Raw genomic sequence first — 17,630 nt, 5'->3', positions numbered from 1 at the left:
CTGGTGTACAGGAGGTCGTGGGTTCGATCCCGACCCTGACACCTGTACATTTGGAGTTTGCGGTGTCTCTCTCATCAACATCATCATCATCGCGGTGGCTAGGAGATGTTAACTACCTCGCCTGGTGTACAGGAGGTCGTGGGTTCGATCCCGACCCTGACACCTGTACATTTGGAGTTTGCGGTGTCGCTCTCATCATCATCATCGCGGTGGCTCGGAGATGTTAACTACCTCGCCTGGTGTAGAGGAGGTCGTGGGTTCGATCCCGACCCTGACACCTGTACATTTGGAGTTTGCGGTGTCTCTCTCATCATCATCATCATCATCGCGGTGGCTCGGAGATGTTAACTACCTCGCCTGGTGTACAGGAGGTCGTGGGTTCGATCCCGACCCTGACACCTGTACATTTGGAGTTTGCGGTGTCTCTCTCATCAACATCATCATCATCGCGGTGGCTAGGAGATGTTAACTACCTCGCCTGGTGTACAGGAGGTCGTGGGTTCGATCCCGACCCTGACACCTGTACATTTGGAGTTTGCGTGTCTCTCTCTCTCATCATCATCGCGGTGGCTCGGAGATGTTAACTACCTCGCCTGGTGTACAGGAGGTCGTGGGTTCGATCCCGACCCTGACACCTGTACATTTGGAGTTTGCGTGTCTCTCTCTCTCATCATCATCGCGGTGGCTAGGAGATGTTAACTACCTCGCCTGGTATACAGGAGATCGTGGGTTCGATCCCGACCCTGACGCCCACTGTATATTTGGAATCTGCGTGTCTCTCTTTCTCTCTCCCTGTGGTCGCGTGGATTTTTCTCCACGTCCTCCGGTTTTTCCCCTCCACATTTAGAATCGACATCACGCGTTCAGAGTATTCGTCTGCTGCTATTAATGTCCACATGATAAGCCCACTTCGTTGAGCTATCATTGTGATAGCCAGTTCGCTTCTGAAAAAAACATCTCCATAGCTCAGTGGGCCTTACCTGGTAAAATAAAAAAAATAGTTTAAAGTTTTTTTTTAATTTAAATTGTAACGGAGCTGCTTGGCTCAATGGGGCCTCGCCAGTTGAGATGATGTAAGCGCACGTGTGTTGAACTTCTTTCACACCGTACGTGGCCAACCCTGCTAATCGGAGGTGCGGTGTGTGTACGTGTGGTTGAACTTCTTTCGCACCGTACGTAGCCAGACCATCTTCTATCCCGATGCCGACTGCTGTGCCTTCGTGGTCGTGGCATCGCCTTGCGTGGGCCTGGACGGAGCCCAAACATATGGTGGCCAATCTGAGCCGCTAACCACAAAGCGCCTTCAGTGAAATTCCGATGGCCAGGGTAGGAACAAAAATATATAATAATAATAATAAATAAATACGCGACCAAAAACTGTTTGCAATTGTGGTTCCCTACGATGAGAATTTAAAAAAGAAAAGCAAAGCCTTCTGACGTTAAAAGGTTGTGCTTTTTAAACCACCGTGGTACCAGGAACTCCGTTGCGTCTGAGACAATTCGTATTTCAAAGTGCAGTGTTAATTACGATTTTTTCGTGTGATAATTTAAAATGTTTGCTGGAGGGGCGGGGGGGGTGGGGGGGGAGGGGCAGGGGGGCAGGGGGGCAGGGGGGGCAGGGAGGGGACTAAACGCGCCACGCCACAAAAGGCCCCATAAAAAACAACCTGAGCTCGATGATTCTTGATTCCGTGCCACGGCTGTGAACGTCCACGTGTGTAGTGACTCTGTGTGCAACACAGTAATTTTTTTTGTTCCTGGCTATTAACTGTTATTTCCTAATTGCTTATGCCTCAAAAGTACAGAAAAAGGCTATTATTCCAGACAAACTTTGTTTTCGTGATCAGGACATTGATATTTTGAAATGTACCTATTTTCAACGAGAAAACGGGCGATTTTGTGTCTTTTCGTTCACATAAAGTCAGAAAAAAAAACATATGACTCAAAATTAACATGTATTTATACTAAAGTAATAAAAAAATTACTACAAAAGATTTAGACACCAAGGCGCACTACCACAGGCGGGACTGGCCACAGCGGACCGAGTTCTCTGTGGGGAGGAACAACGTCAAGTGGGAGCCACTGGTGGACCCCCGGAAGGTGTTGATGCCACAACTGCACATCAAATTGCGCCTTGTGAAACACTTTGTCAGAGCTGTAGATAGGGAGTCGGCAGCCTTCAAGTGCCTTCAAGACTTCTTCCCTAAGCTGTCTGCGGCAAAGGTCAAAGCTGATGTCTTCGTCGGACCACAGATAAGGAAGATCCTGGAGTGCAATGAATTCCCCAAGAAGCTCGCCAGTAAGGAGAAAGCGGCTTGGGACAGCTTTGTCGCAGTGGTTCGTGGCTTCCTGGGCAATCACAAGGTCTAAAAATACGTGGAGCTGGTTGAGACTCTGGTGAAGAACTACGGCACAATGGGCTGTAGGATGTTCCTCAAAGTCCACGTCCTTGATGTTCATCTTGATAACTTCAAGGAGAACATGGGAGCGTACTCGGAGGAGCAAGGCGAGCGCTTCCACCAGGATATACTGGACTTTGAACGCCGCTGCCAAGGACAGTACAACGAGAACATGATGGGAGACGACATTTGGGGGCTGATTCGTGAAAGTGATTTACAGTACAATCGTAAATCTCGAAAAACTACTCGCTTCTAAATCTTTTGTAGTCATTTTTGTATTACTTTAGTATAAATACATGTTCATTTTGATTCATATGTTGTTGTTTTCTGACTTCATGCGTACGAAAAGACACAAATGCGCCCGTTTTCTCATTGAAAATAGGTACATTTCTAAATATCACTGTCCTGGTGACAAATGCAAAGTTTGTGGGGAATAATAGCCATTTCTGTACTTTTTAGGCATAAAAAATTACGAAATAACACTTACTACCCCGAACAACAATTGTGTTACATCGTGGACTCGACAATGCTCTGCTGTTGAACGAGTAATTCGGTCCCGGGGGGGGCGGGGGGGGGGGCACACCCTTACACCAAAATGTCATTGACCGGCGTGGTGAAGTATGGTCAAACAACCCCTGCAAACTGACACGGTGTGGGGGGGGGGGGGTTCTTCATCCAGCAGTAGAGTGACCGAACGGGGCTGTATATTTAACACGAAGTCAGCTTTGGCGACCAATGTCATCCATAATAAAAGTGTTTTGTTATTGGGGAAGATCGCGTAAATGTGTCGTTAAACCCACCACTACCACCACCACCCGACACAGCCGATTAGTAAAGGTTGTGGTCACTTAAACAAAAAGTGCCATTTAGTGACTAGTTCAGCAACGATCCGGTGTGTTTGAGAGTAAAACCCACGACATGTACAACTCATGGAAACCATTACTACGGCCCCTACATTGTTCGTCAATTGCCGCGATTTTGGGCTCTCCACCCCCACCCTTCCCCTGCACACGTTCTTGGAACAAAAAAGTTCCAACTCTAATGCTCACCGGGCCACCGTTCACCTTCCTCCACGGGTCATGTGCGACGTGGGAACCCAGAGACCGCCTCGGTATGTTTATCGCAAGGTGCTCTGCCCCAACATTGCCGTGCTGTTAATGCAATTTTTTCGATTTTCAGGACGCTGTCTTTCCAACAGCTCTGTTCTTCACCTGAGGACGGCTGCTTGCGTTGTGGCCGAAACGTCGTGAGAATTGTATCTTATTATGTTTTATTTTTATTATTTTATTATTTCCCTTCTACGTGGCTTTACCGAAAGAACCAAGAAGATGCAACTGTAATGGCAACAATCGTTCACACAGGAGGCTCGGTGCTAATGTTCTGGAGGCGGAGGGTGTAACCTGCACCCCCACGTGTTTTTTTTTCTCGTGCGCATGGGGAGCAGGGACATTTCCCATGCTCCACGCAAACGGCAACCTACTTGCATTGCGCGTTGGGATCCTATGATGAAATGCGCATTATACATTTGAATGATTGATTTGAAGCTTTCGTGACTGCAGGATTCCATACTCTTTGGTTCTTTCGGTAAAGTCACGTGGGTAGAAAAATAATAAATCGAAACGTCGTGATCTATAACACTGGTCAACAAAATAAAAAATAAAAAATTCTGGCCTGGACTTTTGCAGCTGTTCTAGACTAATTTCAGGGTGCTGATTCCAAATCTGATCTCAGATTTGCTCTATCACATCTCATTTTTAAATCCTTTATATTAAGTTCACTTGCACACTTGCTTGCTTGCTTGCTTACGACCGTGCAAATCTTTCGGTCGTTTTTTAACCCACTTCCCGTGATCCAATCGAGCTGACATTTCCACACAGACTCGTTGTGCGTGACAATTAATGTTCGTGAAATTTTTTTCCCAAAATTTAACACTTTTTAGGACAAAAATATTATATTTAATTACCAATTGCTTAATGGTGCCATGCAATCATCTGACCCATAGGTGGCAACCATCTCAAGCCAGAGGACGAGAGGACTCTAGCCGCCACGCATATAAAGGATTTAGAGTGAAAAACTTTGTTTTTACGGGTTATACTTGTTATGCTATCGGCATACCCCATTTTCATTGATTTCACCCGAAATTAACTCTGTCACTTATGATTGCAAGTTGTTGCGAGTCAGTGACTGCTTTAGTGTTAAAATATGGTGCTGTATTTTTAGGATAGTGTGTTTATAATATCATTTTATATAGCTATCCACATTTATTTAATATTTTTTCTTCTGCAGTTTTTATTGAAAATGCAATATTTAATATATCAAAAACCTGATGTGATAGACAAAAACTGATGCCAGATTTGGAATCAGCACCACCAAAATTACCTTAAAACCCTTGGAATACCTTCTGCCAGAAAAAGTGTGTTGACCAGTGTTGTTTCTCTACCAACGTGACTTTACCGAAAGAATCAATAGGTACATCTTCTTGGTTCTTTCGGTAAAGTCACGTAGAAGGGAAATAATAAAAAATAAAACATAATAAAATAATTTTCACGACGTTTCGGCCACAACGCAAGCAGCCGTCCTCAGGTGAAGAACAGGTCTGTCGGAAAGACAGCGTCTGACCTGTTCTTCACCTGCTTGCGTTGTGGCCGAAACGTCGTGAGAATTGTATTTTATTATGTTTTCTTTTTATTATTTTATTATTTCCCTTCTACGTGACTTTACCGAAAGAACCAAGAAGATGAATCACTGCAGTCACGAAAGCTTTAAATCTAAAAATCAACGGGTATTTGAACTATTACTATAACACACGGAACCCCCAGCTGACCAACCCGCCACTGCCCCTGGGCCGCCAAGCCACACGCGTGAACTCGCCGCCAGCGTTCACCGATACCGGTGAACGCGATTCGTTCTTTTGCGTGAACCGCCACCGCCGCCGTCTTGCTGACACCGGTGAACGCGATTCGTTCGGCGCTGGATGAGCAAAGCCGCTGTTCGCGTGCGTCGGTCTCAGCGCGCCAACACCCGGGTACAAATGTTTTAAGCGAAATAAAAACACCCGCCCCGGCAAAAAATTCGCTCCCAAAATACCGGGCAGCGCCTCGTCACGCCTACCATTCGCACCGTGGGCTACGTATGGTACGAAAGAAGTCCAACATACACCACGTGCATGCGTTACTCTTCCCGGATGTATCTGTTGTTAGTAGTTGAGGGTAGAGCTTGTGATGGGCTGCAGCGCCGTTAGGGCCTTGGTCTGAATAACCTCTCTGACGATAATTGTTTTTTTACCCTTTAATCTGGCAACAAAACTGACACCTTTTTTTACGAGGAGTCATGTTTGCATAGACCACAATACCTGCAGTCATAATGCAAACAAAAAACATAACTCTAATCATGTATGCACTGTCCTTGAAGTTGATTGGTGCACACCCGAGACAGCTTTCCTTAGAGCCTAGTCTCACATGGGTTGGACCAGATGACGCCAAAAGGCGCACAACTCAAAGACAACGCACCACCAGAGTATGAGAGCTCGGGGTAAGCATTTACACCATTGGTTTTTTTTTTGCATTATGACTGCAGGTATTGTGGTCTATGCAAACATGACTCCTCGTAAAAAAAGGTGTCAGTTTTGTTGCCAGATTAAAGGGTAAAAAAACAATCATCATACTTTTTTACTGGCAAATGAGGTACCAATGGTGTAAACCTCTCTGATGCTGAGCGCACAGAGTCATTCACAGAGTCATTCACGGAGTCATTCACGGAGTCATTCACAGAGTCATTCACGGAGTCATTCACGGAGTCACTCACGGAGTCACTCACGGAGTCACTCACAAAGTCATTCACGGAGTCACTCACGGAGTCACTCACGGAGTCACTCACGGAGTCACTCACATAGTCACTCACGGAGTCATTCACGGAGTCACTCACATAGTCACTCACGGAGTCATTCACAGCTCCTTTGTCAATCCGGGGGAGAAGGTGTACCCACACCATGTCAGTCGAGGGGGCGGTTTGACCATACTTCACCATGCTGGTCACTTTGTGGGGTGAGGTGGTGGTGGAGTTCGATTCCCTGGTGCCGGGTTCTCAGCGGAGTGCCACGACCACTGCACCACCGCTTTGCCTCCGCCCCAGTGCTGAGCCGTGAGAGCCAAAGGGAGGGATCGTGGTGTTCCATGTCATCGTGGTGTTCCACTGTTTCGTTTGGTTACTAATTCTGGTTCGGTTACCTGTTCTGGTTCGGTTACCTGTTCTGGCTTGGTGACCTGTTCTGGTTTGGTGATTCATTTTGGTTTGGTGACCTGTTCTGGTTTGGTGACCTGTTCTGGTTTGATGATTCATTTTGGTTTGGTGACTCGTTCTGGTTTGGTGATTCATTCTGGCTTAGTGATTCATTCTGGTTTGGTGACCTGTTCTGGTTTGGTGATTCATTCTGGTTTGGTGACTCGTTCTGGTCTGGTGATTCGTTCTGGTGTGCAAGAGGCCGCTCCTCGCTGTGGCGTTGCCGGGTGCCGCGATCAGCGCCGCAGCCGTATGACCGTGACCCTCTCGGTCAGCAAAGTTCAAACTACTCCGAGGTCACGCCGAGAGCGGCGAGCTGGCCGAGTCTCGACAGCTCCACTCGCGGGGCGATCTTTGACAGGAGGACATCGACATTTTTGGGGGTCTCGTCCTCGCTGGCTCTTATAACCTTCTCTACATCATTGTACACTCACCCCCGTTGTTTCTCTATCGTTACCACAGAAATTTGCAATGTTAATAAACACACAGGGTTTGTATTCTTAGATTTTCTTCGGTAAAGTCACGTAGGTAAAAATGTTAAATTATTAAAAGTAAAATAAAAAAATAAAAACCTCTCTCACTTGATACAGCTATCGTGCTGTGACGGTTCCACCTGAAGACGGAAGCTCCGAAACGTCGTGAATTTTTATTTCTTATTTATTTTACTTTTATTAATTTTAAAAAAATTTACCTAAAAAATCCTTGCAGTCACGAAAGCTTCAACTCTAGAACACATGGTTTGCTTAAATAAAAGTGATGTTGTAACTCACGTGTCCCGAGCCTAATTTGCGTTTTCGATTATTTAGCTTCTAACAACAAAAACAAATCTGTCCACGTCTCGCACGCCCAAAGGATTACGGAGTGCACCTCAGGTGAGGGAAGACGAACCACTGCTTTAAGCAAGAAGCAAGAAGGGGCTCACGCCACGCCACGAATGCCCTCGGCCGAGTTCTATCTCCAGTAGTTGAATATATATGGAGAGAGAGAGAGAGCGCGAGAGAGCGATGTTCAAGTAAAAAACAATCGCCCGCAAAGTCTCTGGGGGTTGTTTCTAAATACTCGGTGGCGAGGTGGGGTGGGCATCGCGAACCACCCTCACCCCCGCGTGAGTTTGCTTCGGCCACGTGTCGATCCTCCCACCCACCCACCAACTCACCCACCAACCAACCCCCCCACCAAACCCCCCACCCACCAACCCCCCCACCAACTAACCCACCCACCAACTAACCCACCCACCCACCCACCAACCCACCAACCCCCCCACCAACTAACTCACCCACCAACCAACCCACCCACCCACCAACCAACCCATCCACCAAACCACCCACCAACCCACCAACCCACCAAACCCCCCACCAACTAACTCACCCACCAACTAACCCACCCACCCACCAACCCACCAACCCCCCCACCAACTAACTCACCCACCAACCAACCCACCCACCCACCAACCAACCCATCCACCAAACCACCCACCAACCCACCAACCCACCAAACCCCCCACCAACTAACTCACCCACCAACCAACCCACCCACCAACCCACCAACCCCCCCACCAACTAACTCACCCACCAACCAACCCACCCACCCACCAACCAACCCATCCACCAAACCACCCACCAACCCACCCACCAACCCCCCCACCAACTAACCCACCCACCAACCAACCCACCCACCAACCAACCCACCCACCCACCAACCAACCCACCCACCCACCAACCCACCCACCAACCCACCCACCCACCAACCCACCAACCCCATCGCCGCCTCTGCACCTGCGTGCATTGAGCAGCAGCAGTGGTGTGGGTGGTGGGGGGGGGGAGTGGTGGTGCAGCGGTTAGCGCGCTGCGCCACGATCCCGACCACCCGAGTTCGATTCCCTGCTCACGGCCACCAGCATCAGCAGTGACGATTATCTGAACCGGCCCTGGGCTCTCCTCCTAGGTCGACTCAGCCTCAAACGAGTACCTGGTGGCGATACTGGCCCACCCACCCCCTCGTGTGCCACCTTCACTCGCTAACAGCACTTGCCCCAAGAGTCTGTTGAGGCTACACGGGGGGGGGGTGTGGGATTTTTGCCTTTGGTGGGATAGGCGTGGGAGGAGGGGGGGGGGTCATCACCGCAGTGAGAGCCACCACCACCACCACCCTCTCCGCGGGTGTCATCCGCTCGGATTACAAATTGGCGTGGCGGGAGCGCGCCTCGTCCACCACTCAGAGGCTCGGGGCGGAGCAGCGTCGCCATAAAGGCGAAGGGGGCGGCTTTCTTAAAGTCGTAAGCGATTGAAGCAGCGCGCCACTGCGTCTGCGAAGAGGGACTCGTCGACCGGTGCCAGGCAGTCCCCCCCGGTCCCGAACCCCAATCACCACCTCTCGGTGGCGGCAGCAGCGTCAGGAGCGAACCCGTTGTTAACAAATCCCTCTTCCCCGTGGGACTCCTTAATGCGCACGTGAAATATTGAGGAGCAACTCTGCTGCTGCTGCTACGTGTCTGTGACCCCCCGTTGTGTCGCTCACGCCTGAGCACGATGATGATCCGGAGGACCTTTTGGCTGCTGGCGGTGCAAGCGTTATTGGCCGTCACTGTGAGATGTCAAGACGATGCACCCCGTGAGTCAAACTTTGCATTGTTTATGGGTTTGCGCGCGCGTGTCTGTGTGTGTCTGTGTGTGTGTGTGTGTCTGTGTGTGTCTGTGTGTGTGTGTGCTTCTGTTGGGAGATGTCGCGAGTGTGTCTGTGTGTGTCTGTGTGTGTGTGCTTCTGTTGGGAGATGTCGCGCGCGCGTGTGTGTCTGTGTGTTCTTCTGTTGGGAGATGTCATGCTTATGTGTGTGTGTTCTTCTGTTGAAATATGTCATGCGTGTGTGTGTATGTGTTCTTCTGTTGGGAGATGTCACGTGTGTTTGTCTGTGTGTTCTTCTGTTGGGAGATGTCATGCGTGTGTGTGTCTGTGTGTGTGCTTCTGTTGGGAGATGTCGCGCGCGCGTGTGTGTCTGTGTTCTTCTGTTGGGAGATGTCACGCTTATGTTTGTGTGTTCTTCTGTTGAAAGATGTCATGCGTGTGTGTGTCTGTGTGTTCTTCTGTTGAAAGATGTCATGCGTGTGTGTGTCTGTGTGTTGTTCTGTTGGGAGATGTCACGGGTGTTTGTCTGTGTGTTCTTCTTTTGGAAGATGTCATGCGTGTGTGTGTCTGTGTGTTCTTCTGTTGGGAGATGTCACGCTTATGTGTGTGTGTCTTTCTGTTGAAAGATGTCATGCGCGTGTGTGTCTGTGTGTTCTTCTTTTGGGAGATGTCACGCTAATGTGTGTGTGTTCTTCTGTTGAAAGATGTCATGCGTGTGTGTGTGTTGTTCTGTTGGGAGATGTCATGCGCGTGTGTGTCTGTGTGTTCTTGTGTTGGGAGATGTCACGGGTGTGTGTGTTTGTGTTCTTGTGTTGGGAGATGTCACGTGTGCGCGTGTGTTCTTCTGTTGAGAGATTTCGCTCGGGTTGGGATGCGCCCACCGGTGTAGTTTGTCACAAGTCGCCTGTTTATTTATTTTATTGTGGTGCTGGTAAGAGGAGGGAGCCCATTGAGACTGGGAGTTTTGAGTTTCGCTTCGGGATGAACGCTGGAAGAATCGTCACGCTCGCTTCGTTATGACGGCAACGGTGCGAATTAGTATTCGTTTTTTTTTGTTCTCTCTGCAAAACATAAATAGTTTTAACTTTCGAGATTTCAAAATAAAAGTTATTTGGATTTGATGGCACGGTCAAATGTGACGTGCACCGTTCGCGCCGCTGATGAACTTCGTATCAACGCATTCGACACTCTGGGTTACATTTAATTTATTTTTAAGCAATGGTCCCTTAAATTTTTATTTAAAGCTTTCGTGACTGCAGGGATTCATATTCTTGGTTCTTTCGGTAAAGTCACGTAGAAGGGAAATAATAAAATAATATAAAAATAAAACAATAAAAATTCTCACGACGTTTCGACTTGCTGTGGATTTTACACCTGATGACGTCGTGATAATTGTTATTGTTTTATATTTATATTATATTATTATTTCCCTTCTACGTGACTTTACCGAAATAACCAAGAATAACAATGGTCCCTTCTTAACAAAAACATATTTTGATTGAATGTGCGATGAATTAATGAACGATTTGGGCATGACAGAACGCCGATAATAATTCGTGATATCGGCTCGTGAGTGTCACGCGAGGCGTATTTGTTACCGATTCATAAACATTCGACACTTGTTGTTATTTCGGTTTGCCAAGCGCCGCTCTGCGTGAACGAATAACCCAAAAGCAAGCAACAATTATACACCACGAGTTTATACACTTTTAGCTTTTTATGTATTTATATCAATATATTAATTTGTTTAGTGTGACTTTCACAACTTCTCCGTACACTTTGCGCTCACGTCGGTCCATTTAAATGTGTTGCTGTAATTCTCTGACCCCGGTGGCCCTACTGGACATCTGTGAACAGAAGAAGCTTCATAGCTCATCGGATTCCTCCTCAATTCCCAGTGAAGGTCACGATTCGGATGAGCGCAATTATAGAATGCGCTCGAATTTTCCACCGCGGCGGCATCAACAATGAAGTTAATTATACGCTTTGGTTCTTTCGGTAAAGTCACGTAGGTAGAAAATAATAATGTTTTTTTTATTATGATATATCATTATGTATGCATTTTTTCTTGTCGAGAAGACAGACTCTGTCTGTCGAGAAGACAGACAGAGTCTGTCTTCTCGACAGACAGACCTGTTCTCCACCTGAGGACGGCTGCTTGCGTTGTGGCCAAAACGTCATGAGAATGATTTTATTATGTTTTATTTTTATTATTTTATTATTTCCATTCTACGTGACTTTACCGAAAGAACCAAGAAGATTAATCCCTGCAGTCACGAAAGCTTTAAATCGAAATCATCATCATCCTCCTATCACAATTGAGTGTTCTACCCTAAGTTAACAACAATGTTGTGTTGTTCATTGGTCCCCCCAACTGCAGTTCGGGGCAGTCGTGCCGAATGTTCCTCGCCGATGCTTCCCTGGTTCACTTCCGGCAATTGTCCCAGAACCTTTCCCTGCCTCACTACCGACCGTCGTCTTTGGCTGACCGCGTGCGGACCACGATTATCGGCGCGCCCCACATGGATGGTCCCACCGCGATAGGCGACGCGGATGTCTTCGGGGGTCGAGGGGTTGGTGGCGGAGTGGTGTAGCGCACTGCGCTTCGAACCCGGCCACCCGAGTTTAATTCCAGACCACGGTTGACGTCAGTCAACCCTGGTGTGCAGGAGGGCGTGGGTTCGATCCCAAACCCTGACGCCTGCTGCTGTCTATTTGGAGTTTGCGTGTCTCTCTCTCTCTTTCATCATCACGGTGGCTAGGAGATGTTAACTACCTCGCCTGGTATACAGGAGGTCGTGGGTTCGATCACAACCCTGACGCCTGCTGTATATTTGGAGTTTGCGGTGTCTCTCTCATCATCATCATCACGGTGGCCAGGAGATGTTAACTACCTCGCCTGGTATACAGGAGGTCGTGGGTTCGATCACAACCCTGACGCCTGCTGTATATTTGGAGTTTGCGGTGTCTCTCTCATCATCATCATCACGGTGGCCAGGAAATGTTGACTACCTCGCCTGGTATACAGGAGGTCGTGGGTTCGATCACAACCCTGACGCCTGCTGTATATTTGGAGTTTGCGGTGTCTCTCTCTCTCGCTGTGATCGCGTGAATTTTTCTCTGAGCCCTGCGGGTTTTCCCCGCTACACTTCGAATCAACGTCACACGTTTAGAGTATTTGGCTACTAATATTAATTTACCACGTGATGATAAGCGACTTCGTTGAGCTATCATTTGTGATCGCCAGGTCGCTTCTGAAATAAGAGCTACATAGCTCAGTGGGGCCTTACCGGGTAAAAAACCCAAAAATATTTTATAGTTGTATACATCAACTAAGGGCCCACACCCCCTTACTCACAGCTTCACCAGGCTGCACTGACCAGCGTGGTGAAGTATGGTCAACCAGACCACCATAACCAACATGGCATTTGGTAAGGCCTTCTTACAGCAGTGGATTGACAAACGGCTGGAAGTTATGTTTTCATTGATTTATATTTTCAAATGTTGCTCATTTAATCTATGGTCCCCCAGGGATATCATTGTCTCTGATCCGATGCAGAACGGCATCGTTAATGTAAGCCCAGCCGAGAGCCCCAATTCGGGACCAGAAGTCTCGTTTATTTGCAGGGAGACCTCTGCGAACACTGTCTGTATTTTTCCTTCGCACCGTACGTAGCCAACCATGCTCATCGAAGGTGCTAATCGTCGCAACTTTCAAGTGCAGCCGCTTTTTGGCTGCTGGCCATCGAACAAAGTCGGGTCACCGCACCGCGCGCCACATTCAGGTTGCGTTTCCGTGGCCGTCTGGAACGCTCTTCCTAACGACATTCGGAAGCTACTGGGAGCTGCGCGATTTTAAATCGTCATCTCGATTGACAAACAAATTTCTTCAGAACTGATTTTTGTGCGTTTAGTTTGTTGTACACCCCCCCCCCGCCCCGAACATCGAATTCGATTAGCGTGGCTGGCTACGTAGGGTGCGAAAGAAGTTCAACGTACATACGTGCCAGCTCAGGGTTAGGGGTGGGGGGGGTAGAGCCAGGTAACGTGGCCTTGCTGGTGGTACCATTGGTGCGCTGTGCATGGACGGGGGCGATATTCGTGAGAGCGCTCCCCCGGTCATTGGGCTTGCGCTTCGAGCAATCGAGCGATGAGAATTCGTGGCCGGTGAACCCTCCAACAACGCGTCCGAGGCTTTGCTTTGCAGAAATAATTGAAAACGTTATTAGTTTTCAATGATTGGTTCATGGTCATCGTCTTCATCGCTCCCGTCTCTTCGATCACCCACTGTCGTCGTCATCATTGCCGTTATCGTCGTGGAAAACAAAAACCCATCGCTGTCAACCCATCACGGTTTAACCCCGTATTCTTGTGCAGGGAAATTGAGTTTTCAGGTCCATACGGCGTACAGCCGTTGCAATACCGGCAACAAAAATGTGTTTTGTCTATTTGTTCGTGTTTCATCCCTCGTGATGGGACTTTGTAGGATGAACGTTGAGATTTTGTTAGGGGCACGAGGTGACCAATAAGGTCTGAATTTGTCTGTGATAAGGTAGGGCACTGATCAGGGGTTGACAGGTATGGTAATGTGTGACGTCACCACTACCATCATCCTCAGAATCATCATCCTCAGCATCATCATCCTCAGCAGCATCGATGTCGTCAGTATCATCAAACACATTTGTATTGCGCCCTATGCCAGCCAGTCGGGGTGGAGTTGGCGACATGACATAGTTCAAGTTCATTTATTAGGTGCAGCCCTGTGAGCCATTCGGCTCTTGAATCGGTTGCAACCGCAACAAACAAAAATCATGAACAAGAAAACATCTTAAAGTGAATTTGTGACTTAAGTGCAAACAGAAAATCCAAGAAAAGACGGCAAACATTGTGTATGCAGGTTAACTGTGAATGACCCAATTAATAATAGGGTACGGGATATTCCCAGATTGACGTGATCCACTGTAACTTATATAGACTACGTTAACCCCTCTCTGCTCATCGCACCTGATAGGCTCACAGCGATGACGTCACCATGGAAGTGATGACGTCACCATGGAAGTCTTCACAACTCTGACCGTCGCCTGATGATGCTAGTTGCTGCTGTAATCACCAGCGAAACGTCTCGGTAGTCTGAGCGTGAATGTTGTGGGTTTACTCTGCAACACGGCGGTGGCGCTGTACTAGTGACGAATTGGCCACGTTTTGCTCACGTGACAAACCTGTTCTAGTTAGGCTGTGTCGGGTGGTGGCGGATTTAACGACACATTAATAAATTTCGATTTAAAGCGTTCGTGACTGCAGGGATTCATCTTCTTGGTTCTTTCGGTAAAGTCACGTAGAAGGGAAGTAATAAAATAATAAAAATAAACATAATAAAATAATATTATTGTATTACTTCCCTTCTACGTGACTTTACCGAAAGAACCAAGAAGACGCATTAATATTCACGCGATATAACCCCCAGACTATATTATGAATATTGGCCGCGAAAGCCTGCGCGTTAAATTGAACGCTTTACTGTTACTAGTATTACTGATGTCAAACATCAACGAGCTTTAAATGTGTGCCCCATTGTAGAAAAGAGATTCACGAGACCCTCAGTGATGTTTGTTGTTTCTCCGAAGCAAAGTCACCAAAGGCGACGTTTCTCCACTTAATTCATAACCGGCATCTTTCTTCATCCTTGAGGAATCCGCAAACTCCTACAGGGCCCCCCTCCCCTCCTGAAACGGTGTAGGAACTCTCCCGAGTAAAGCGTCATCCATCCTGACGGTTGCTAACGTCTCACTAACTTTGGCCTTCTCATTTTCATCAACTCCAGTGCGATGATGGATTGAGTCAGCACCTCCCCCACCCCTCCACCCTCCCTTCCCGAACCAGGATTTCAACTCACAACCTTTTTCAAATCTTTGCAACCGCAGCAGCAACGTGCTTAGGTACAGCTCTCAAGTTATTATCTTGACCTTCGACCCCCTCCCTCTTGCCCTCTCTGCCTCTTAAAAACAAAATTACGCATTCGCTCCGTACGTACGGTTGAACTTCTCGCGCACCGCACGTAGCACAAACCGTGCTCGCTAACCCTCGATGCGTGACCTCAACATCGTCATTCGCACGGCGTTTCGAGATCCGATGCGTCTTGAGCAACAAGACCCTCAAGAGTAATCACGGTCACAGCTCTTGGTCCGAGATTAGCAGCTTGCAGGCGCCAGGCGCGACCGGCTGTGGCCGTGGTGGGTGGCTGGGTGGTTTGTGCCTTCGAGCAGCGGTGGCATCGGCCTCCGCACACTCTTTGAATATCCCTCCCCCAACGCTCGCTTCAAAGCCCGGCAGCTGGGCCGCTCCGGTGCAGTTGCACCGCCTGCACTCTTCTCGGTAGCTAGCCCAAACTGATCCGTGAGACGCTTCGTAAGTCCGTGGGCCGCTGCGTAAATACAGGTGTGCGTAAATGTTTAGTTTTAACACTTCTAATGGGACTCTCGTTTTTAATGGGAAAACAACGGATAATGCACTGTAACATGATAACAAATGTGATGTTAATAGCTTCAAAAAGTCAAAGAGTCTCCCACTTGTTCGCCAGCGTTGTCAACGCGTGGCCTGGAATCTTCTCCAGGTGGTCTCCAGAGCTCGGAGCCGCTTTTCTCGTGTTGTTGTTGCAAATTCTCAGAAGTGTTAAATAAATGTTGAAGCACCCTGTATACGAATCACTGGTGACCAATCTGAAACTCTCGACCCGCTCCCGCTACATTAGTTGACAAACCCAGTTTAATCATCTATGCAGCTAGGGATCTCTGTGTGAGTCTCAGGATCTCTGCATCAGTCCATGGATCTCCGTGTGAGTCTCAGGATCTCTGCATCAGTCTATGGATCTCTGTGTGAGTCTCAGGATCTCTGCATCAGTCTATGGATCTCCGTGTGAGTCTCAGGATCTCTGCATCAGTCTATGGATCTCTGTGTGAGTCTCAGGATCTCTGCATCAGTCTATGGATCTCTGTGTGAGTCTCAGGATCTCTGCATCAGTCTATGGATCTCCGTGTGAGTCTCAGGATCTCTGCATCAGTCTATGGATCTCCGTGTGAGTCTCAGGATCTCTGCATCAGTCTATGGATCTCTGTGTGAGTCTCAGGATCTCTGTATCAGTCCATGGATCTCCGTGTGAGCCCGTGACAGTGGCGCAGCGCGGTTGGCACAGGCCCTGGTGCAAGCATTGAAGTGCCAACCACCCTGTCCAGTGGTGCCCCACTCGAAGGGGCCCGGTGCCTGGGTCTATCCGGGCCTGTGGGCTCCTCTTGTGGACTTGCAGCGCCTGCCACTCCCTTCATAGCTACACCACTGGTGCAAGGCCTCGTCAACATCTCAATCTCGTGTGTGGTCTTTGGGTCTCGTGGTGTGACCGTGGGGTTGTGATCCCCGGGGTCTCGTGGTGGTGGTGTGACCGTGGTGTAGTGTGACCTCCCGCGGTCTCGTGGTGGTGGTGGTGGTGTGACCGTGGGCTGCTGTGACCTCCGGGGTCCCGTGGGGGTGGTGTGACCGTGGCGTTGTGTGACCCCTCCCGGGATCTTGTGGTAGTGGTGTGACCGTGGGGTTCTGTGATTTCCGGGGTCCCGTGGTGGTGGTGTGACGGTGGAGTAGTGTGACCTCCCAGGGTCTCGTGGTGGTGGTGTGACCGTGGCGTTGTGTGACCTCCCGGGATATCGTGGTAGTGGTGGTGTGACCGTGGGCTGCTGTGATCTCCGGGGTCTCGTGGTAGTGGTGTTGTGACCGTGGCGTTGTGTGACTCCCCGGGGTCTCGTGGTAGTGGTGTTGTGACCGTGACATTGTGTGACGCTCCGCTCTCCTCTCCCGTTGTGCGTCACGGCGCGAGCAGTCGGGAGCTGTGAGGACGAGATCGGGCAGCTGCACGACAACAAGGACGTGTGGAAGTCCGAACCGTGCACCCTCTGCGTCTGCGACAATGGCAACATCTTGTGCGATGACCTCATCTGCGAGGACCTGATGGACTGTGCTAACCCCGTCATCCCCGAGGGGGAGTGCTGCCCCATCTGCGGCGACGGTAACTGCACCCACCGACCCCTAACCTGCCCCCCCACCCCCGCTCTCTCCCGTCACCGATGTGGGTTCTGCCATTTCACAGGAGGCGGTGACAGGCCACCGTCACACGTTGTGCGGCTATGGTGCCAGCAGAGGCACTCGCTTGATGTCAAAATTCCGCTTTGTCCGACCCAGGGAAGGCCTCACTGAGTCTCAAGACTCTGGGTCGGGGGGGGGGGGGGTTTCGAGGAGGGGTCCTGACAAGTTTGCGGAGCGATGTTGAGTTGCGTAATCCCAATTTGG

General features: G+C 49.1%; 1 protein-coding gene across 1 annotated transcript in view; it reads left to right on the top strand.

Moving 5' to 3' along the window:
- The window catches only part of LOC144736657 (uncharacterized), a 94,131-nt gene that overhangs the window by 18,669 nt on the left and 57,832 nt on the right, over positions 1-17,630 (top strand). Inside the window, exon 3 of the mRNA XM_078619229.1 lies at positions 17,164-17,349. Coding sequence (XP_078475355.1) covers positions 17,164-17,349 — 186 coding nt within the window. The remainder of the gene's footprint in view (positions 1-17,163; positions 17,350-17,630) is intronic.

This window comes from Lampetra planeri, chromosome 62 (genome assembly GCF_965212315.1).
Source record: "Lampetra planeri chromosome 62, kcLamPlan1.2.h2, whole genome shotgun sequence".
In the NCBI taxonomy this organism is placed as follows: domain Eukaryota; kingdom Metazoa; phylum Chordata; class Hyperoartia; order Petromyzontiformes; family Petromyzontidae; genus Lampetra; species Lampetra planeri.
The sequence above is the reverse complement of the archived record's forward strand: the minus strand, read 5'-3'. Positions and strand labels throughout refer to the sequence as shown.